The sequence below is a fragment of the Camelina sativa genome, chromosome 7 (genome assembly GCF_030686135.1).
Source record: "Camelina sativa cultivar CO46 ecotype springtype chromosome 7, ASM3068613v1".
In the NCBI taxonomy this organism is placed as follows: domain Eukaryota; kingdom Viridiplantae; phylum Streptophyta; class Magnoliopsida; order Brassicales; family Brassicaceae; genus Camelina; species Camelina sativa.
The window spans coordinates 33,556,668-33,580,389 of record NC_141886.1 but is presented as its reverse complement, the minus strand read 5'-3'; the positions used below and the strand labels follow the sequence as shown (position 1 = coordinate 33,580,389).

Sequence of the window (23,722 nt, the reverse complement as noted above, 5' to 3'; positions counted from 1 at the left end):
GAGACAATTGGTTATATGATTTCTCTCCACTGGAATCGTTTGGATTTTCTCAGACTTTAGTTGTTGAAACGATTGCTTTAGTTTGTCTCATCGTTGTTCTCGCTCCAAGAGAAAGCTTATTCTCTCAAGAATCATCATCGGCACCAAAAAAACACACAACAACGATCCCTTCTTCATCGCGTCCCAACTCTCGTAAGGCACCACCGATTCTAAATCACAAAAAACATCATCTGCGTCTCCTTCGATGAAGCCATGTGCAAGATGCAACTTCACGAAATTAGCGTAATCTCCCAACACAAAACGATTCTCCATCAAATCGCAAATCAAACCTAATTCATGATGAGCTTGGAGTTACAGTTCTCCAATCTCATCTCCCTAAGAGCAGAGCACACAAGCTCTAAACACCCACAGTGATCACGCAGGATACTCTCACAATGATCCACAACACTTCTATTTAGTCAATAACACTGACTGGACTAGATTCTTCACTTAACTCTATCAGCTCCCATTATCTTATCATCATCACAAGAAATTCACATCCCAATAAAGTTGCAACCATTTTCAATAGCCTTTAAAGTATGTTTCATGTGAAAAGGCATAAAAAAAGAAAAGAACTCATCGAAAGCAATACAGAGTTTGAAAGATGAGAGAGATAAATAGATAGGGTACTTTTACTCCATGGAAAGCAGAGAGAGAGAGAGATAGAAAGTTTCCCTTTAGAACAAATTAAACCCAAATGACGATTTTGAACTTGCTCCCTTAGTAAGCCTCAATCACTCCTATTATCAAAATTAACATACACAAAAAGAGACAAGAGGCATTAAAGATGGAAGCAGTTAGAATCCTTGAAAATCAAATAAGAGAAGAGGAGAAATGTTAGACCTCTTGGTCCTCTTCTAAGCATGAAGAAGATAAGAAGCGGAGTTTTGTAGCTTGGTCTTCCCATTCCACATCTTTAATCCATCCTGGAGATTTGTAACGTATGATGCATCCATTTACACCCTGCTTGCCACTTTTGGAATGGAGTGGAAGCTTTTTCAGATTTGGACATCCCCATACATAGATTTCCTCTAGACATGGAAAGGGTACAGGACTCCAATATATATTCTTCAGCTTTGGTAGATATTCTAAAGAAAGATCATTCAGCTTTTGGAAAGGAACATTCCCTGATTCTTCAACTTCACAAGCTTTCTCTTTGTTTATTATATCTTCAATGTCTTTTATACCAGCAATCCGAAGAGTTCTAAGATTTGGAGCGAACATTAGAAACGTCAATTCCCTCAAGCTTTCACAACCTATTATAGAAACTGTGACGAGGCTCAAGAAGCTACATATCCTTCCGATCTTTATCTCAGGGATACGACATCTCATAATTCTGAATTCCCGAAGCCTGTCCATAGATCCTAAAAGTGATATTCCAGTTGATTCAAGATGTCTATTTGGTGATGTTTCAAAATTGTCACAGATCCGTAGAAATCGTGTACGACTCATCAGCCTAAGAGAGCTCAAAAATTGCTCCAGAGTTGGAGAAACATTGAAACTTGTAGTTAAAATCTCTAAATGTTCCAAAGTTTCCAACTCCTTCACTGTGTCGAGATCCCATGGAAAATCCGATCCACGTAATTTCAAAACTTTCAGATTATACAGACTTGATATCCCAGCAATACTTTCAAGCTTCGATGTATTCTCCAAATCCAAGTGAATTAGTTTTTTCAACTCTTGTAGTACCTTCTTTGGCAAACAGCGTATACTAGTTGCACTCAAGTTGAGATAACGCAAAGAAACTAGATTTGATATTCCTTCCGGCAATTCAGAGAGACTGCGATTACGCGATAAATCCAAAACAACTAACTTTGGCATGTAATTGAAGAATTCACTCGATATATCTTCCAATTGATTCCAGAAACTTCCATATCCTCCCAATCCCATGAGGAAAGTTGTGAGTTCCATACATTCAGGACTCCCAACGAGATGAACAATCCTATTATCCATTAACGACATCCTTCGCACAATGTTCCAATTCTTCACCTTTGGAATTTCACGTAACCCAACACCTGCACGCACAATGAAGGCCTCTTTTTGTGTTCCCAATTCAGAAGCGATCCATAAGGCCATTTCACGAACAACGTCATGCATACGCACAACACCTCTTCCAAAATCATCCTCCCCCTCCATCAACAATGATGCGCGGGCAAGACTACCAATAATATCATAACCCTTGTCCTCAGCCTTTTCTATACCTTCACTTCCATCTATGATATTCTCGCATATCAATTGCTCTATCAAGTCATCTTTCACAATTTCAGCATCTTCTGGATATAAAGCACAATATAGCAAACACGATTTAACATCTTCCTCCTTAAGACTATCGTAGCTATACTTCAAAAGCGGAAGGATCTTATCGTCCATGCCAAAAAACTCTGCAGCGTATGAATTCAAAACATGTATCGCATGACGCCATTCTTGTACCTTCGTCTTGGATGACATGGTCTCGCCTATGATTTTGAGAGCCAATGGTAAGCCACAACATTTTTTAGCAACTTCTCTTGCAAGTTCGGGGATTCCCGGATCGCTTCCAAGTGTTGTTTCACCAACCTTTGTCTGGAAAAAATCAAATGCGTCATTGTCTGCCAAGCATTGGACCTCCATTGGTCTTTCAACCCCCATTCGCGCACATACATCCACAGAACGAGTGGTAAATGCCAATTTACATCCTTTCTGCTTTCTTGGATCCGGAACTCCGATCTCAGCTAAATCCACCTTCTCCCATATGTCATCTAAAAACAACACAAAACTCTTTTCCTTTAAGAATTTGAATAAACAGCTAGTCTTTTGCCTTCTATCCATTTGTTTCCATTCCTCTCCATTACGACCAACTTTCTCAGCGATTTCCTCTTGAATCTCCTCCATCTGTGAGTCTTTAGATACCACAACCCAAATAACGTAGTCAAATCCCCGTCTATCGTTACTGAACTTATTGTTGATTTGTGTGAGAAGAGTTGTCTTCCCTACACCACCCATACCGTAGATACCCATAATACCAACTCCATCTTCCATGAGATGTTTCCATGCCTTCTCGAGCATTGTTTCTTGACCAACAATTATCGGTTCAAGAGGTTGTTCCTCCACCCCAGGCGTTTGAGCTTGCGCAGCGATCACGTTAAACTCTTTATTTTTCAGTTCCTCAACTTTTCCCAACGTTAAGAAAACACTTTTCCCGTAACGGTGGCTTGACAGTAAACTCATAGAGCAAAACCCGAAAAGACACATCCTTTGAAGTTGAACATCTCTATCATAAAGAATATCACTGACTTCTTTTTCGACAATCACAACTCTATTAAGCCATACCTCGAATTCGGCAAGCCTTTGCAGACCTCTGCCCTCCTCAATTGTGAGCCGTCTTGACAAATCATCCCGCTTAGCCTTGAGCTCCTCCATGGTTCTCTCTAGATCCACAAGATTCTTCTCGAGATTTAGAATATATCTTACACTCGTCTCTAGCCATTCAGAGACTTCATTTACACACGGATCAAAGGAGGGTATCGAGAAAGGGAGACCCATTTTACAGAAATTGAGAGATCTGAAATTTGAAGTTTACTAATTTGAGCATACGTACCAGAGACGATGCAAAGAACAATTGAAGAAAAGACTTACGTTTTGGTCCACTCGAAATAATATTAAATTCTCGTTCGAGTGAGTCTAAAATATGAGATACTTTGCATGGTTGAAAAGCACCGACAGCCTTTGCCGACAGTGACAAATTATTATTTTTTTTTGCTCAATTGTTTTCAAAGAAAAAGAGGAAAATCTTTTAGCTTCGAAAACATCGGATACCAAAATTGCAAGATCTTCAAAACGTTTTAATTACTTTGGTGGGTACCCGAAGCAGTAATTACATACTGACACTTTGAATAGTCGTTTAAAATAAAAATAAAAACTGTGTTAGATAGAATAGTCTTCTCCTTTTCCACAGAACGTAAACACACACGTTGTAGTGAAACAATATGAGCAATCATCACACAGTGAGTTAGCAATCTTCTCTCATTTCCCACCACTATGCATGCCTTTCACTTTCTGTTGTTAATAATATTTCTTTCTTCCAAAAGTATATGAGCCACTTCACCTCCGATGCAGTTAGATCGGTTTGTGTACATATTGTAAAATGTGGAAGAACCCGAACAAGTGAGGGACCAAAATCGAAGCGAAAATCAAAGAAAGACTAATAAATATGGTTGTTTCTTCCAAAAGTCATAGTATACAGAGGAAGTCAACGGAAGTGTGAACTGAAAAGCTTACTTGGCAATTTGACAAAGACTCTGTTTCTTCCAGAAGGTTAGGTGTTGGAAGCTTGGCGTTTATATAAAGAGCTTGTTTGATACTTTCGGGGATCATGCTTGATGATAATGTTATGTTGTGTGAGACTTTTGTCTCCGATCGCCATGATAATGTAAAATCTACGTGAGATTTGTTATAATCTGAAAAACGGAAAAACAATGATTAAATTCAAATTACATTTACATACTTTAAAGTACATGAATAATTTTAGAAAAGGTTCAAGAGCTTGCTCAGCAATACTTGGAAAATTGCCATTTTGAGTTTCTCAGTATTTCTTATACGAAAATTACTTAAGGATGAACCTTTTTGTTCACTCCCTATCCTTTCAACCAATCAAAATTTTCCATCTAATATTTCATTTAAAAAATAAATCAAAATAAAATTAAAAATCAAAATAAATTAAGAAAACAAATTTTGTATACTTTTAATTAAGGAAAGTTAAATATTGGCTTGGTTTAAATTTTTATAATTAGAACAAAATTATGTGTTGGTTTGGGTTTACAAATAAGGTGATTAGAGTTTAGATTTTACAGTGAAAACGAAATTATATGTCGGTTTGGGTTTACAAATGAAGTGGTTAGAATTTAGATTTTACAATTAAAACGAAATTATATATCGGTTTGGGTTTACAAATGAGGTGGTCAGGGTTAGATTTTACAATTAAAATGAAATTAAATGTCGGTTTGAGTTTACAAATAAGATGGTTAGGGTTTAGATTTTACAATTAGAACAAAATTATATGTTTGTTTGGGTTTACAAATGAGATGGTTAGGGTTTAGATATTACAATTGGGATGGAATTATATGTCGGTTTGTGTTTATAAATGAGATGGTTAGGATTTAGTTTTTACAATTAGAATGAAATTATATATCGATTTGGATTTATAAAAGAACGGTTTAAGTTTTTAATTTTATAATAATGTATACAGATTTTATTTCCTTATTTTATAAGGGGGTGAGTGAATAGGTTCACCCTAGGGGTGAACCCAAATATTGTTCTATATAGGCTTTGAAGTTCAATATTTCTAGCACTAAAAAGATTAGGGACTCTGTTTTTGATAAGTCTCAACTCTATTAACCCATACCTAGACTTGAGCAAGTCTTTTTAGACATCTATCCTCCTCTCTTGTGAGCCTTCTTGACAAATCATCTCGTTTAGCCATGATCTGTAAGATTCTTCTCAAGATTGTGAGTATAGCCATTGAGGGACTTTATTCATCAAGTTATCTGAATTCCCCACATTACAGTAAAAGAAGTTGAAAACTTGAAATTAACTGATTTGAGTAAACCCGAAAGGATTGCGCGAACAGGCGAAACAGATTGTTTGTGTCATGCAAAAGATAATTAAAGGTACATTACTTTCAACTTGAGAAAAAGTATAGACTACTAATCGTAGCATCTCCCAATTTTCAAACTTTCTTTGAAACAAAACCATTAATCAATACTTAATAACTTAAATTAAAATGAATAAATTGTAAAATAGTTATACTAATTAATATTGACATCAGTTCCTGTGTTGAATATAAAAAAATGTTAAGAAAAAGTACAGAAGAGGAGATCTATTGTAAACCTTTTACGGGATTAACGTTAAGAAGCGAGCTTTGGTAACTTCATCCTCCCGCTCAACCCCTTTTATCCATTCTTTATCTCTGTGTTTTATGAAGAGTCCGTTTTCACCACCTGAGCCACTTTTAGAATTGAGTGGAAGCTTTCTCAGTTTTGGGCAGTCGAGTACAATGATGTCCGTAAGACAGGGAAAAGGCAGCGGTCTCCAGTAGATGTTCTTCGCTGTTGAGTTTTCCTCCTAGTGGGGAAACCAATTGGATTTGGTTAACCAAACCTGGACTTGGGCCATTATATTAGTCTATGAGATTAATATTGGGTTTTAGGTTATGAGACACTATATAAACACTATTAACCTAATTATTGGCATAAGAAAAAATAGAGAGAAAAGAGTTGATTTTCGGATCTAGAGGAGAAGAGAAAAACAGAACTTTTAGGGTTTGGTGTTTTGCACGTTTGGACATTCAAACGAGCTCCGATCTAGCTGATTTTTGGAGGGTAGCTTCGTGACTCAGTGTTCTACATATTTGACGGTAGAGATTTTGTTTCAACGGTTGGTTTGTGAGAAATCTGAGTTTTAGCGAGTCTGGTCGTGTCTGGAATTTCCAGATTTCTGCAGCATCTGTCGTGAGTGTTTGTAAGATCCAACAATGAGATCTTCTCGGTTTGAGCTGAAATTTTGCAGAGTTGTTCCTGACCTGTTTATCTAGGATATGTACGGTGGAGATCTGAATAGGTTGCCGGAATCTTAGTAAATCTAGGATTGTTTGGAACTGCATATTTTTAGGCTTTTGTGTTCTCTCTTGTGTGTTGTTTTCTTATTGAGATTGCTACTTGTAGCCTTAGTCTCTGGAGAGGACGTGGTTGTACTCAAATACATTGGTGATAGTGGAATTTTGAGTGGACTACGGTCCCGTGGTTTTTACTCCTCGCATTGGGGAGGTTTTCCACGTATAATTCTGTGTCTTATTTATTGTACGCTCTACTAAGTTTATTATATTTTCCTCACAAGTTCACATAAGTTAGGGTGAAACTTTATTCCGCTGCGCAACTGTGCGTTGTTTCCCCAACAAAGTGGTATCAGAGCTTTGGTTTAATAACTTTGGTTATTAGTTACTTTTGTGAACGATGGAAAATATGGGTAGAATGATAAACTTGAATGGTTCTAATTATCATCTATGGAAAGGCAAGATGGAAGATTTGCTTTTCGTGAAGGAATTTCATGTTCCTGTCTTTGAGGAGAAGAAACCTGAAGATAAGACTGATGATCAGTGGAAATTGCAGCATCGCCAAGTTTGTGGTTTGATAAGGCAATAGGTAGATGATAATGTGTTGAATCATATTGAAAATGAGACTAATGCTCGTTCTTTGTGGTTGAAGCTGGAGCAACTGTTTGCTCAAAAGACCGGGAATAATAAGATGTACATGATCAAAAAGTTGATTGAGTTGAGGTATCAGGAGGGAACTCCGATGACTGATCACTTAAATGTGTTTCAGGGGCTGCTTAATAAACTTTCTGATATGGGAGTCAAGTTTGAGGATGAGATTCATGGTCTGTGGCTTCTTGGTACATTACCAGATTCTTGGGAGGTGTTTAGGATGTCTCTTTGTAACTCCGCGTCGAATGGTGCTATTTCGATGGATGTAGTGAAGAACAGTGTCTTGAATGAGGAAACTAGAAGACAGTCTAATGCTAGTTCCTCGCGTTCAGATGTGTTGGTTATTGAGTCAAGGGGGAGGAGTATATTTAGAGAGCCCAAGAATGATAAGAACAGGAGCAGGAGCAAATCTAATAAATTTGCTAATATGGAGTTTCACTACTGTCACAAGAAAGGACACTTGAAGAAAGATTGCTGGAAGTTGAAAAGAGATAACAAGCAGCAAGGGAAGCAAGAAGAAGTAGATCGAGTGACAATCATTGACGATCAGTTTCTCATTCTTCTTGAGAATGATGCCATTAATGTATGCCAGAACACCAGCTGGGTGGTTGATAGTGGAGCTACTACTCATGCTACATCCCAACGGGATTTGTATTCTACCTATACTTCGGGTAGTTATGGTTCTGTAAAGATGGGGAATGATGGTTTGGCTCAGGTTGTTGGCATTGGTGATATTTGCTTGGAGACTAGTCTTGGGACTAGACTTGTGCTTAAGGATGTTAAGCATGTCCCAGATCTTCGGATGAATTTGATATCTACGGGAAGACTTGATGATGAAGGTTTCTACAGTTTACACGGTGGTGGTAAATGGAAGCTTTCACGTGGTTCTATGGTTGTGGCTCGAGGTGAGAAGCTTTCACCTTTCTGTTTGATGCAGGCTAAGGTCTCCAAAGATAGTGTTAATGCTTTGGAGGATGATGCCATGGAGTTGTGGCATAAGAGACTCGGTCATGTAAGTGAGAAAGGATTGTCTGTGTTTTCTAAGAAGGAGGTTATTCCAACTATCTCTGGTTCGCATTTGAAGAAGTGTGCGCATTGTTTGCGAGGTAAACAACACAGAGTCTCTTTCAAGTCTTCTGCGCCTTCTAGAAAACCTGATGTACTTGATTTGGTGCATTCTGATGTATGTGGTCCAATGAAGACAAAATCTCTTGGTGGTGCATCATATTTTGTCACTTTTATTGATGATCATTCAAGGAAGTTGTGGGTTTTTACTATGAAGACGAAAGATCAGGTGCTGGGATATTTTAAGCATTTTGTGGCATTGGTTGAGAGACAGACGGGAAAGAAGTTGAAGTGTATCCGCATTGATAATGGTAGAGGGTATTCTGGACCATTTGATGCTTATTGCAAAGAACATGGGATTAGGCATCAGTTCACGCCACCTAAGACTCCACAATTGAATGGGTTGGCTGAAAGAATGAACAGGACAATTGTCGAAAGAGTTAGATGTTTGATTTCACAATCAGGTTTGGCACAGACTTTCTGGGGTGAGGCTTTGAGCTCAGTTGTTCACGTGTTGAATTTATCACCGAGTGCTCCATTGGAGGGTGATATTCCAGAAAGGGTTTGAACTGGTAAGGATGTTTCTTATGGTCATTTGAGGGTTTTTGGGTGTAAGGCATTTGTTCATATTCCCAAAGATGAGAGGTCAAAGCTTGAAATGAAGTCGCGACAATGTGTGTTCATTGGTTATGGTCAGGTTGAGTTTGGGTACAGATTTTATGATCCCGTTGAGAAGAAGCTCATTAGGAGCAGAGATGTTGTGTTCATGGAAGATCAAACGATAAAGGACATTGACAAGTCCGGAAAACCAGCTCAGAGTAATGAGAGTTTGATTGATTTAGAGGTTACTCCTTCTACATCGGTCCACGGTGAGGTTGAGGGTGAGGTTCATGTTGATACACCTGGTGCAGATGCTCCCGCACATGATGATGGTAATGGTGATCATGGTGACGATCATGGTGAGACACCAACTACTGAGAATCCACCTATTGTTAGAAGATCTGAGAGAGGTCTTATACCGTCGACTAGGTATAATCCTGGTGAGTATGTGTTACTTACTGATGGGGGAGAACCTGAAAGCTATAGTGAAGCTTTGGAGGATGAACACAAAGATAAATGGCATGATGCCATGGGTGATGAGATGGATTCTTTTGAAGAGAACCATACTCTTGAGTTGGTGAAGTTGCCTAAGGGTAAAAAGGCTTTGCTTAATAAGTGGGTGTCTAAGATTAAGCATGATGAGACCAGTTTGTCACCTCGATACAAGGCTAGGTTGGTTGTGAAAGGATACGGCCAAAAGAAAGGAGTTGATTTTGATGAAATATTTTCTCCTGTTGTGAAGATGTCATCCATTCGGGTTGTACTTGGATTGGCAGCGAGTCTTGATCTAGAGGTTGAACAAATGGATGTAAAAACTGCTTTTCTTCATGGTGATTTGGAGGAAGAGATTTACATGGTACAACCGGAAGGCTTTGTGAAAAAGGGTGAAGAGGATTTAGTTTGCCGCTTAAAGAAAAACCTTTATGGATTAAAGCAGGCACCGAGGCAGTGGTACATGAAGTTCAAGTCTGTTATGGGGGAGCATGGTTATAAAGACACTACTTCTGATCATTGTGTGTTTGTGCAGAGGTTTGGTGATGATGATTTTATCATCTTGCTGTTGTATGTTGATGACATGTTGATTGTGGGCAAGAACTTAAGCAGAATTGAGGAGCTGAAGAAGCAGCTTAGCAAGTCCTTTGCCATGAAAGATTTGGGTCCAGCGAAACAGATTCTTGGTATGAGAATTGTTAGAGACAGAGGTGAGAAGCTGATTCACTTGTCTCAAGAGAAGTACATTGAGAAAGTACTTAAAAGGTTTCACATGGATAAGTCTAAAGCTGTTGTTACTCCTCTTCCTACAGACTTTAGATTGAGCAAACAACAGTGTCCAAAAAGAAAGTTGGAGAAGGAAGATATGACAAGGGTTCCATATGCTTCTGCAGTTGGTAGTTTGATGTATGCCATGGTCTGTACAAGACCAGATATAGCTCACGTTGTTGGTGTTGTTAGTCGTTTTGTTTCCAATCCTGGAAGAAAACACTGGAATATTGTGAAGTGGATTTTGAAATATCTTCGGGGGACTTCTGATTTGAAGCTTTCTTTTGGAGGTGATAATGCATTGCTTGTTAGTTATATTGATTCTGATTTGTCAGGAGATGTTGATTCTAGTAAGTCTACTTTGGGTTACTTGGTAACATTTGCGGGTGGAGCTGTTTCATGGCAGTCAAGATTGCAAAAGTGTGTTGCACTTTCTACCACTGAAGCTGAGTTCATAGCTGCAACTGAAGCTTGTAAGGAGTTTTTGTGGATGAAAGGTTTTTGTGAAGATATCGGTTTCAAGCAGAATAAGTATATGCTGTTCTGTGATTGCCAAAGCACAATTTGTCTCGGAAAGAACTCTACATTTCATTCGCGTTCTAAGCACATTAATAGGAGGTATCATTGGATACGTGATGTGGTTGCTTCTAAAGAAGTGGAACTTGAAAAGATTGATACGGATGATAATGGAGCTGATATGATGACAAAGTCATTGCCGAGGAGGAAGCTTGAAGTTTGCCGAGGGATAGCCGGGATAGCTGTTTCCTCCACCTAGTCAGAGGGGGAGTTTGTTGGGTTTTCCTCCTAGTGGGAAAACCAATTGGGTTTGGTTAACCAAACCTGGACTTGGGCCATTATATTAGTCCATGAGATTGATATCGGGTTTTAGGTTATGAGACACTATATAAACACTCTTAACCTAATTATTGGCATAAGGAAAAATAGAGAGAAGAGAGTTGATTTTCGGATCTAGAGGAGAATAGAAAAACAGAACCATTAGGTTTGGTGTTTTGCACGTTTGGACATTTAAACGAGCTTCGATCTGGCTGATTTTTGGAGGGTAGCTTATTGACTCAGTGTTCTACATATTTGACGGTGGAGATCTTGTTTCAACGGTTGGTTTGTGAGAAATCTGAGTTTTAGCGTGGCTGGTCGTGTCTGGAATTTCCAGATTTCTGCAGCATCTGTCGTGAGTGTTTGTAAGATCCAACGGTGAGATCTTCTCGGTTTGAGCTGAAATTTTGCAGAGTTGTTTCTGACCTGTTTATCTAGGATTTGTATGGTGGAGATCTGAATATGTTGCCGGAATCTTAGTAAATCTAGGGTTGTTTGGAACTGCATATTTTTAGTCTTTTGTGTTCTCTCTCTTGTGTTGTACTCAAATACATTGGTGATAATGGAATTTTGAGTGGACTACGGTCCAGTGGTTTTTAGTCTTCGCATTGGAGAGGTTTTCCACGTATAATTCTGTGTCTTATTTATTGTACGCTCTATCAAGTTTATTATATTTTCCTCACAAGTTCACATAAGTTAGGGTGAAACTTTATTCCGCTGTCCAACTGTGCGTTGTTTCCCCAACATTCACCTCCTGTAGATTAGCCAAATGTATAATTTCTAGCTTTCGAAAAAGAGAAAGCCCTGGTTTGTCGTCGTCACGTACGTTAGCTTTCTCTTTGTTTATTATGTCTTCTAGTTCATAAGCACCCTCGACAAAAAGCTTTGTAAGATTTGGAGCAAACATCAGCCACGTCAATTCTTTTAGGCGTTTGCAAGACGATAGATAAATCCTAGATAGGCTGAGGAAGCATACGTTTTCCGGATTTTGCAGAGGAGAAACCGTCTTGCTGCTTCTGCTACTTGCAATAATGTCTATCTTTATCTCAAAAAGAGTACATCCTTCGAAAACGAGTTTAGAAACTTTATTGACATGTAACTTTATTAAACTGTAGATAAAATGCTAACACCCCCAATTCATGTGGTAAATGGAAACATCAAAACATATCAGTATATAACTTTTTTTGTAACTTGGAAAACGTATTCTGAAAGTATTGATTTCATTGACTATCAAAACAAGTACTGCATGATAAGTCGAGATAGTGATGATGATTTTCATATGTAGAGTTTTGAGAGGAACTCATGTCACATTTCATTTAGCATTGGCTCCTCCTCGCTGAGTGGTGTGTTATTTAATTTTTGTGTATGTTTGTTGTTGTTTGCTCGAAAAAGGTTGGTCACTGTGAAATTTCCTATGATACCAAAACTAATGCATCACGATATGATGATAAACATAATTTTACTCCATAATATAATATTATATACTATGTATATACCCTTACTAGGATCAGGATGTGTTAAATATTTTTTTTTTTAAAGTTTGGAAACGCATGTTATCAAGTAATTTGGATGTTTCTTGAATTACATGTGTTACTATGAATATATGGGACATAAACAAAAAAAGGTGGTTGAGTACCGGTCATGTATTAGTAGGTGTTGGGTGAACAACTTGAAGAAGAATAGGAGATTAACCAAATCCACTTTTAATTTAGTTGATGTTATTATAATTAAATTAAGGTGTGGCATAGAAGAAGAGTAAGATTAAACCAAACCCACTTTCAAAAATATAATTGACGTGAATAAGATTTATTGCCAAAAGAAAATGTAAATGTGAAAAAGAGCAAATGTTGTCATATGTAGTTGGTTTGTGTGGACCGTTTTAATAAACAGAAGCTTCATAGTTTGGTGGCTGAGACCTTTTACGGATAGAGAAATCTGTAATCAGACCAAATTAAAGACAGAAAATATGAGTAATGAAAAAGAAAACACTTCATAACCTGAGACGCATTAGAGAGCATGACAAACTATAAACCTATACACATGAACGTAAGAACCGGTGGTTGGTAGCTTCAACGTCCCATTCAAGACCTTCAGTCCATGCTTTATCTCGGTGTTTGAGCGAAAGGCTTTTCAGCTTTGGTCATCCTATTGCAACGACTGTCTTTAGACAGGGAAAAGGTCGATGGGAGTTAAATGTTCAGCTCCGGTACACTAGACAAGCGTAAAAATTTCAGCTATTGAAAAGGAACAATCTCTGATTCTTCACACCTACAATAGCCTTCTCTTTGCTTATTAGATCTTCTAGTTGGTCTGAACACAACATCAATATATGTAAGAGTTGAAGCAAACATCAGCCACGTCAACTCCCATAGGCATTTATTTAGCCTTCGACACAACAACGTCTAAGTTGTCCACCACAGACTTCACTGCCACCACAGTTTCTGATACGTTCTTCGATTCATCTTTCTCACCTGATAATCCAACAACTTAATTTTCTTCAACAACTTGATTTTCTTCGACTGAAACGATTGCTCTAAACACCCATAGTGATCACGCAGGATACTCTCACAATAATCCACAACACTTCTATTTAGTCAATAACACTGACTGGGCTAGATTCTTCACTTAACTCTATCAACTTCCATTATCTTATCATCATTACAAGAAATTCACATCTCAATAAAGTTGCAGCCATTTTCAATATTTGAAGTATGTTTCATGTGAAAAGGCATAAAAAAGAAGAATTACAAAAAGAACTCATAGAAAGCAATACAGAGTTTGAAAGATGAGAGAGATAAATAGATATGGAAAGCAGAGAGAAATTAAACCCAAATGACGACTTTATCAACTTTGAACTTGCCTCTGTCATTACCCCTATTATCAAAATTAACACACACAAAAAGAGACAAGAGGCATTACAGATGGAAGCAGTTAGAATCCTTGAAAATCAAATAAGAGAAGAGGAGAAATGTTAGACCTTTTCTATGCACTAAGATAAGAAGCGGATTTTTGTAGCTTCGTCTTCCCATTCCACACCTTCAATCCATCCTCGAGATTTGTAACTTATGATGCATCCATTTTCACCTTGCTTGCCACTTTTGGAATCGAGTGGAAGCTTTTTCAGATTTGGACATGTCTCTACATAGATTTTCTCTAGACATGGAAAGGGTAGAGGACTCCAATATATATTCTTCAGCTTTGGTAGATTTTCCAAATGAAGAACATTCAGCTTTTGGAAAGGAACATTCCCTGATTCTTCAACTTCACAAGCTTTCTCTTTGTTTATTATATCTTCAATGTCGTCTGAATGACGAATACGAAGAGTTCTAAGATTTGGAGCCAACATCAGAAAGGTCAATTCCCTCAGGCTTTTACAACCCATTATATAAACTTTGACCAGGCTCAAGAAGCTACATATCCTTCCGATCTTTATCTCAGGGATACGACATCTCTCAATTCTGAATTCCCGAAGCTTGTCCATAGATCCTAAAAGTGATATTCCAGTTGATTCAAGATGTCTATTTGCTGATGATACTAAGTCGTCAGAGATCTGTAGAAATCGTGTACGACTCACCAGCCTAAGAGAGCTCAAAAATTGCTCCAGAGTTGGAGAAATATTGAAACTTGTAGTTAAAATTTCTAAATGTTTCAAAGTTTCCAACTCCTTCATTGTGTCGAGATCCCATGGAAAAACAGAAAATTCTACTTTCATTACTTTTAGATTATGCAAACTTGATATTCCATCAATACTTTCAAGCGCTGTATACCCCAAATCCAAGTGAATTAGTTTTTTCAACTCTTGTAGTACCTTCTTTGGCAAACAACGTAACCTAGTTAATCTCAAGTTGAGATAACGCAAGGAAACTAGATTTGATATTCCTTCCGGCAATTCAGAGAGACTGTTATTACCCGATAAATCCAAAACAACTAACTTTGGCATGTAATTGAAGAATTCACTCGAGATATCTTCCAATATACTCGAGAAACTTCCATATTCTCCCCTTCCCATGAGGAAAGTTGTGAGTTCCATACATTCAGGACTCCCAACGAGATGAACAATCTTATTCTCCATTAACGACATCCTTCTCACAATGTTCCAATTCTTCACCTTTGGAATTTCACGTAACCCAACACCTGCACGCACAATGAAGGCCTCTTTTTGTGTTCCCAATTCAGAAGCGATCCATAGGGCCATTTCACGAACAACGTCATGCATACGGACAACACCTCGTCCATGGTCATTCTCCCACTCCATCAACAATGATGCGCAAACAAGACTACCAATAATATCATAACCCTTGTACTCAGCCTTTTCTACACCTTCACTTCCATCTATGATATTCTCGCATATCAAGTGCTCTATCAATTCATCTTTCAGAATTTCAGCATCTTCTGGATATAAAGCACAATACAGCAAACACGATTTGACATGCTCACCCTTAAGGCTATCGTAGCTATACTTCAACAGCGGAAGGATCTTATCTTCCATGCCAGAAAACTCTGCGGCGTATGAATTCAAAACATGTATCGCATGACGCCATTCTTGTATCGTTCTCTTGCATGACATGGTCTCTCCTATAACGTTGAGCGCCAATGGTAGGCCACAACATTTTTTAGCAACTTCTCTTGCAAGTTCGGGGATTTCCGGATCGCTCACAAGTGTTGTTTGACCAACCTTCTTCTCGAACAAATCAAATGCGTCATTGTCTGCCAAGCATTGGACTTCCATTGGTTTTTCGACACCCATCCGAGCACATACATCCTGTGAACGAGTGGAGAACACCACTTTGCATCGGTTCTGTGGTGTTGGAATTGGGATTCCAATCTCAGCTAATTCCACCTTCTCCCATATGTCATCTAAAAACAAGACAAATTTCTTCTTCTTTAAGAAATTGAACAAGTGAACCACCTTTTGACTTGTGCTTTTTTGGTTGCACATCTCTCCCCCCAGATCCACTTTCTGAGCGATATCATCAAGAATCTTCTCTATTTGTAACTCTTTAGATACAACAGTCCAAATCACAAAATCAAATCCACACCTAACTTCACTGAACTTATTGTTGAGCTGTGTGAGAAGTGTTGTCTTCCCTACTCCGCCCATTCCATATACACCCATAACACCAACTCCATCTTCCATGAGATGTTTCCAGGCCTTATCGAGCATTGTTTCTTGACCAACAATTGTCGGTTGAAGAGGTCGTTCCTCCACCTCAGGTATTAGAACTTGATCAACAATCACATCGAAAACTTCACTTTTGAGTTTCTCAACCTCTCTCAACTTCAAGAAAACAGTTTTACCGTAACGGTAGCTCGATAGTAAACTCTTAGAGCAAAACCCACAAAGACACAACCTTTGAAGTTCGACATTTCTAGTACCAAGAATACCAATGATTTCCTTTTCGATAGTCTCAACTCTGTCAAGCCATACCTGGATTACGGAAAGCCTTTGTAGACCTCTATCCTCCTCAATTGTGAGCCTTCTTGACAGATCATCCCGCCTAGCCTTGAGCTCTTCCATGGTTGTCTCCAGAGCCACAAGATTCTTCACGAGATTGTGAGTATAACCTCCTTTCTCGTCTAGCCATTGAGAGACTTTATTCACCGATTGATCCAATGGTATTGAGACGGATAAGCAGCTCCCCATCTACATGAAACTTGAGATCTGAAAATTTGAAATTTACAAATGTGAGCAAAAAAAACCAGAGAGAATGGAGAATAATCGTAGTCCACAAGAAATAAGTGGAGCTACTGTACATGGCTGACCCAAGAAGACTTGAGAATGGACTCTCGTAAACCCCACGTGGCAGTTATGTATACGGATCCAGTGAATCTCTAGAAATTGTGTATGGCTCATCAGCATATTCTTGTACCATTAACAAAAAAAACAAAAAAAGTTCTACAGACTCCACAAATTTTATATTCCTGTTTTATGATAAGGTAGAAGTTTGAAAATTAAGCGCATTTCGTAACCTAAAAGTTCCATTAATAAACATGTAATCTAGAAGAGGAGATCTATTGTAAACCTTTTACGGGATTAACGTTAAGAAGCGAGCCTTGGTAGCTTCGTCCTCCCATTCAACCCCTTTTATCCATCCTTTATCTCTGTATTTTATGAAGAGTCCGTTTTCACCACCTGAGCCACTTTTAGAATTGAGTGGAAGCTTTCTCAGTTTTGGGCAATCGAGTACAATGATGTCCGTAAGACAGGGAAAAGGCAGCGGTCTCCAGTAGATGTTCTTCACCTCCGGTAGATTAGCCAAATGTATAATTTCTAGCTTTCGAAAAAGAACAAGCCCTGGTTCGTCGTCGTCACGTACGCTAGCTTTCTCTTTGTTTATTATGTCTTCTAGTTCATAAGCACCCTCAACAAAAAGCTTTGTAAGATTTGGAGCAAACATCAGCCACGTCAATTCTTTTAGGCGTTTGCAAGACGATAGATAAATCCTAGATAGGCTGAAGAAGCATACGTTTTCAGGATTTTGCAGAGGAGAAACCGTCTTGCTGCTTCTGCTACTTGCAATAATGTCTATCTTTATCTCAAAAAGAGTACATCCTTCGAAAACTAGTTTAGAAACTTTATCCATACTAGCTATACGCGATATGTGTGATGATTCTAATTGCAAACCACTGATCTCTAGAGCTTGTGTACAGCACATCAGCTTGTGAGAGCTTAAAAACTGGTCCAAACCTGAATCATAACTGATTTCTAACGTTAGCACTTCTAAATGTTCCAAGACTTGCAACTCCTCCACCGTTTTGGTGTTTTCTCTAGCTTTTGAGCCTCGTAGTTTCAATACTTTCAAACTCAGTAATGCAGAGATTCCAACAATACTCGAAAGCTTACCCGTCCACTCTAAATCCAAGTGACGTAAGTTTTTCAACTCTTGTAAACCGACAGGTAGACATTGAATACTTGTGTGCGACATGTTAAGATACCTCAACGACACCAACTGTGATAATCCATCTGGCAATTCACGGAGATTTTTATTATGTGATAGGTCCAAAACAACTAACCTCGGCATGGACCTGAAAAATTCGTCGGAGATATTTACCAATGTAACGTTAGTGAAATTAGAAACGTAGAGAGGAGAGGAGAGAGGAGACAGGGGAGGTGATTGTGACAGCTCAGTTTTGAGGAGATTCCAATGCCATTAAAAACTACTCCTCTCTTTGTTTAGTTTATTTTGTATTTTTTTTTTTTTTTCAATCAAAAACAAATTTATTCACAAATTGACATGTAACTTTATTTAACTGTAGATAAAATGCTAACACCCCCAGTTCATGTGGGTAGTAGATATGGAAACATCAAAACATATCAGTATATAATTTTTTTGTAACTTGGAAAACGTATTATGAAAGTATTGATTTCATTGACTATCAAAACAAGTACTGCATGATAAGTCGAGATAGTGATGATTCATATGTAGAGTTTTGAGAGGAACTTATGTCACATTTCATTGAGCATTGGCTCCTCCTCGCTGAGTGGTGTGTTAGTTAATTTTTGTGTATGTTGTTGTTGTTGTTTGGCTCGAAAAAGTTTGGTCACTGTAAAATTTCCTATGATACCAAAATTAATGCATCACGATATGATAAAACATAATTTAACTCCATAATATAATATAATACTATGTATATACCCTTACTAGGATGTGTTAAATATTTTTTTTTTTTAAGTTGGAAATGCATGTTATCAAGTAATTTGGATGTTTCTTGAATTACATGTGTTACTATGAATATATGGGACATAAACAAAAAAGGTGGTTGAGTACCGGTCATGTATTAGTAGGTGTTGGGTGAACAACTTGAAGAAGAATAGGAGATTAACCAAATCCACTTTTAATTTAGTTGATGTGATTATAATTAAATTAAGGTGTGGCATAGAAGAAGAGTAAGATTAAACCAAATCCACTTTCAAAAATATAATTGTGGTGAATTAATTTAAACGAATAAAATTTATTGCCAAAAAAATGTAATGTGAAAAAGAGCAAATGTTGTCATATGTAGTTGGTTTGTGTGGACCGTTTTAATAAACAGAAGCTTCATAGTTTGGTGGCTGAGACGTTTTACGGATAGAGAGAAGACCGTGAGATCATGTTTACGAATCATATTCAAACACAAACCATATTCTAACACAAACCATATTCAAACACACAAATGACAAATCTGTAATCAGACCAAATTAAAGACAGAAAATATGAGTAATGAAAAAGAAAACACTTCATAACCTGAAACGCATTATAAATCTATGCACATGAACGTAAGAAGCGGTGGTTGGTAGCTTCAACCTCCCATTCAAGACCTTCAATCCATTCTTTCTCTCCGTGTTTGATTCGAAAGGCTTTTCAGCTTTGGTCATCCTATTGCAATTGCAACGACTGTCTTTAGACAGGGAAAAGGTCGATGAGACAGTTAAATGTTCAGCTCCGGTACACTAGACAAGCGTAAAAATTTCAGCTATTGAAAAGGAACAATCTCTGATTCTTCACACCTACAGTAGCCTTCTCTTTGCTTATTAGATCTTCTAGTTGGTCTGAACACTCAATATCAATATATGTAAGAGTTGGAGCAAACATCAGCCACGTCAACTCCCGTAGGCCTTTATAACCTTCTACATACACATCAGCTGATCAGAAAGACTCAAGAAGCATGGATTTACCGGATTGCGAAACAGAGAACTTGTGTTGCTTTGAAATGCACGTCATGTGCAAGATGCAACTTCTCGAATTAGTGTAAATGTGTAATCTCCCAACACAAAACGATTCTCCATCCAATCGAGCCATGGACGCAAATCAAACCTAACTGATGAGCTTGGAGTTACAGTTCTCCAATCTCATCTACCTAAGAGCAGAGCACGCAAGCTCTAACCACCCACAGTGATCACGTAGGATACTCTCACAATGATCCACAACATTTCTATTTAGTCAATAACACTGACTGGACTAGAGTCTTCACTTAACTCTATCAGCTCCCATTATCTATCTTATCATCATCACAAGAAATTCACATCCCAATAAAGTTGCAGCCATTTTCATTAGCCTTTAAAGTATGTTTCATGTGAAAAGGCATAAAAAAGAAGAATTACAAAAGAACTCATAGAAAGCAAGCAATACAGAGTTTGAAAGATGAGAGAGATAAATAGCTAGATAGGGTATTTTCACTTTATGGAAAGCAGAGAGAGAGAGAGAGTTTCTCTTTGGAACAAATTAAACCCAAATGACGATTTTGAACTTGCTCCCTTGGTAAGCCTCGGTCACTCCTATTATCAAAATTAACACACACAAAAAGAGACAAGAGGCATTAAAGATGGAAGCAGTTAGAATCCTTGAAAATCAAATAAGAGAAGAGGAGAAATTTTAGACCTCTTCTATGACGAATGCACGTACGAAGCGGAGTTTTGTAGCTTCGTCTTCCCATTCCACACCTTCAATCCATCCTTCGTTTTGTAGTTTTCTATAATTGTGACGTAGGATGTAACTTTTTTTACCACTTTTGGAATCGAGCGGAAGCTTCCTCAGATTTGGACATTCGTCTACACTGATTTCCTCTAGACATGGAAAGGGTAGAGGACTCCAATATATATTCTTCAGCTTTGGTAGTTTTTCTAAACTAAGAATTTTCAGATTTTGGAAAGGAACATTCCCTGATTCTTCAACTTCACAAGCTGTCTCTTTGTTTATTATATCTTCTAGGTCTTCTAAACGAGAAATACGAAGAGTTCTAAGATTTGGAGCGAACATTAGAAACGTCAATTCCCTCAGGCTTGCACAACCTATTATAGAAACTTCGACGAGGCTCAAGAAGCTACATATCCTTCCGATCTTTACCTCAGGGATACGACGGCTCTCAATTGTGAATACTCGAAGCTTGTCCATAGATCCTGAAAGTGATATACCAGATGATACAAATTCGTTAGAGATCTTTAGAAATCGTGTAAGACTCATCAGCCTGAGAGAGCTCAAAAATTGCTCCACATTCGAAGCAACATTGAAACTTGTAGTTAAAATTTCTAAATGTTTCAAAGTTTCCAACTCCTTCATTGTGTCGAGATCCCATGAAAATCCAGATTCACGTAACTTCAAAACTTTCAGATTGTACAGACTTGATACCCCAGCAATACATTCAAGCTCCAATGTATGCTCCAAATCCAGGTGAATTAGTTTTTTCAACTCTTGTAGTACCTTCTTTGGCAGCCAACGTATACCAGTTGATCTCAAGTTGAGATAACGCAAGGAAACTAGATTTGTTAGTCCTTCCGGCAATACATAGAGATCAAAATTACTCGATAGATCCAAAACAGCAAGCTTTGGCATGTAACTGAAAAATTTACTTGAGATTGCTTCCGCAATAGTCCAGATTAATGATAATTCACTCAGAAACAAAGTTGTGAGTTCCATACATTCAGGACTCCCAACGAGATGAACAATCTTATTCTCCATTAACGACATCCTTCGCACAATGTTCCAATTCTTCACCTTTGGAATTTCACGTAACCCAACACCTGCCCGCACAATGAATGCTTCTTTTTGTATTCCCAGTTCAGAAGCGATCCATAAGGCCATTTCACGAACAACGTCATGCATACACACAACACTTTCTCCACCCATATTTTCCCCCTCCATCAACAACGATGCACGAACAAGACTACCAATAATTTCATAACCCTTGTCCTCAGCCTTTTCTACACCTTCACTTCCATCTATGATTTCCTCGCATATCCATTTCTCTATCAATTCTTCTTTTAGAATTACAGCATCTTCTGGATATAACGCGCAATATAGCAAACACGATTTCACATGCTCCTCCTTAAGGCTATCGTAACTATATTTCAAAAGTGGAAGGATCTTATCGACCATGCCAGAAAACTCTGCGGCGTATGAGTTCAAAACATCTATAGCGTTACGCCATTCTTGTACCGTCTTCTTGGATGACATGGTCTCGCCTATGATGTTGAGAGCCAATGGTAGGCCGCAACATTTTTTAGCAACTTTTCTTGCAAGTTTGGGGATTTCCGGATCGCTTCCAAGTGTTGTTTTCCCAACCTTCTTGTGGAACAAATCAAATGCGTCATTGCTCCCCAAACATTGGACCTCCATTGGTTTTTCAACCCCCATGCGCGCACATACATCCTGTGAACGAGTGGTAAATGCCAATTTACATCCTTTCTCATGCGTTCTTGGATCCGGAACTCCGATCTCAGCTAAATCCACCTTTTCCCATATGTCATCTAAAAACAACACGAATCTCTTGTTCTTTAAGAATTTGAATAAATGAGCAGTCTTTTGACTTTTATCTTTTTCTTTCCACTCCTTTCCACTTTCCCCAACTTTCTGAGCGATATCATCTTGAATCTTCTCTATTTGTGCCTCTTTAGACACCACAACCCAAATAACATAGTCAAATCCACGTCTATTCTTACTGAACTTATTGTTGATTTGTGTGAGAAGAGTTGTCTTCCCTACACCACCCATACCGTACATACCCATAATACAGTTTCATCTTCCATGAGATGTTTCCATGCCTTATCGAGCATTCTTTCTTGACCAACAATTATCGGTTCAAGAGGTAGTTCCTCTACCTCAGGCGTTTGAGCTTGCGCAACGATCACTTAATCTTTATTTTTCAGTTCCTCAACTTTCTCCAACGTCAAGAAAACACTTTTCCCGTAACGGTAGCTTGACAGTAAACTCTTAGAGCAAAACCCACAAAGACACAGCCTTTGTAGGTGAACATCCCTATCATTTAGAAGATCATTGACTTCTTTTTCGACACTCACAGCTCTATTAAGCCATACCTCGAATTCGGCAAGCCTTTGTAGACCTCTATCCTCCTCAATTGTGAGCCGTCTTGACAAATCATCCCGCTTAGCCTTGAGCTCCTCCATGGTTCTCTCTAGAGCCACAAGATTCTTCTTGAGATTGTGAGTATGACTTCCTCTCACGTCTAGCCATTGAAAGACTTTATTTACACACGGATCACAGGGCACCGAGAAAGAGAGACCCATTTTACAGAAATTGAGAGATCTGAAAATTGGAGTTTACTAATGTGAGCATACGTACTAGAAACGATGCAAAGAATAATTGAAGATAAGACTGACGTTTTGGTCCACTCGAAATAATATTAAATTCTCGTTCGAGTGAGTCCAAAATATGAAAAGCACTGACAGCCTTTGCAGACAAAGACATTTTTTTTTTCTTCAACTGTTTTCAAAGAAAATGAGAAAAATCTTTTAGCTTCGAAAACATCGGATACCAAATTTGTAAGATCTTCAAAAAGTTTAATTACTTTGGTGGTTACCCAAATCAGTAATTACATACTTACACTGGCACTTTGAATAGTCGTTTAACATAAAAAAAAACTGTGTTAGGTAGCTTGACAGTAAACTCTTGGAGCAAATCCCACAAAGACACAACCTTTGAAGCTCAGTTGTCCTAACACTTAACAACCCATTGACTTGACTTTCAACAGTCACAACTCTAGTAAGCCATACCTGGATTTGGGCAAGCCTTCGTAGACCTTTATTCTCCTCTCTCTCCACCCTTCTTGACAAATCATCTCGCCTTGCCTTCACGTCTTCCAAGGTTGTCTTTAAAGCTGCGAGATTCTCCTCAAGGTTGTGAATATAACTATTTTCACACATAACCATTGAGAGGCTTGGTTCACAACTTGATCACATGACAATGAGACTGA

The 23,722-nt window shown here is 38.2% G+C and overlaps 2 protein-coding genes and 1 pseudogene across 6 annotated transcripts; all 3 read right to left on the bottom strand.

Annotated features, from left to right (window-relative positions):
• Positions 1-548: 548 nt before the first annotated feature.
• LOC104703863 (putative disease resistance protein At1g62630) lies at positions 549-3,786 on the bottom strand. The gene is made up of 2 exons (XM_010419949.2): positions 883-3,786; positions 549-779 (listed from the first exon to the last, which is right to left on the bottom strand). The coding sequence occupies exons 1-2, from the start codon at positions 3,559-3,561 to the stop codon at positions 774-776; spliced, it is 2,685 nt and encodes an 894-aa protein (XP_010418251.1). The 5' UTR covers positions 3,562-3,786; the 3' UTR covers positions 549-773.
• A 9,869-nt stretch (positions 3,787-13,655) lies between these two features.
• On the bottom strand, positions 13,656-17,374 carry LOC104703865 (putative disease resistance protein At1g63360). 4 transcript variants are annotated; one of them, XR_015561488.1, is made up of 4 exons: positions 17,059-17,374; positions 15,176-16,697; positions 14,013-15,120; positions 13,656-13,909 (listed from the first exon to the last, which is right to left on the bottom strand). XR_015561488.1 is itself a non-coding variant. In XM_010419951.3 (3 exons), exon 2 carries the CDS (start codon positions 16,677-16,679, stop codon positions 14,025-14,027), a length of 2,655 nt encoding a protein of 884 aa, XP_010418253.1. In that variant the 5' UTR covers positions 16,680-16,697; positions 16,790-16,861; the 3' UTR covers positions 13,656-13,909; positions 14,013-14,024. The 4 variants fall into 4 exon arrangements, 1 of the variants encoding a protein (XP_010418253.1); XR_015561487.1 differs by lacking the exon at positions 17,059-17,374 and adding an exon at positions 16,790-16,935; XR_015561489.1 differs by lacking the exon at positions 17,059-17,374 and adding an exon at positions 16,790-16,935 and having other exon boundaries at positions 14,013-14,338; positions 15,558-16,697.
• On the bottom strand, positions 17,047-23,660 carry LOC104703866 (putative disease resistance protein At1g62630; annotated as a pseudogene). The gene is made up of 4 exons (XR_015561491.1): positions 23,523-23,660; positions 20,818-23,055; positions 20,523-20,545; positions 17,047-17,488 (listed from the first exon to the last, which is right to left on the bottom strand). The product of XR_015561491.1 is annotated as a putative disease resistance protein At1g62630 (transcript).
• Positions 23,661-23,722: the final 62 nt, after the last annotated feature.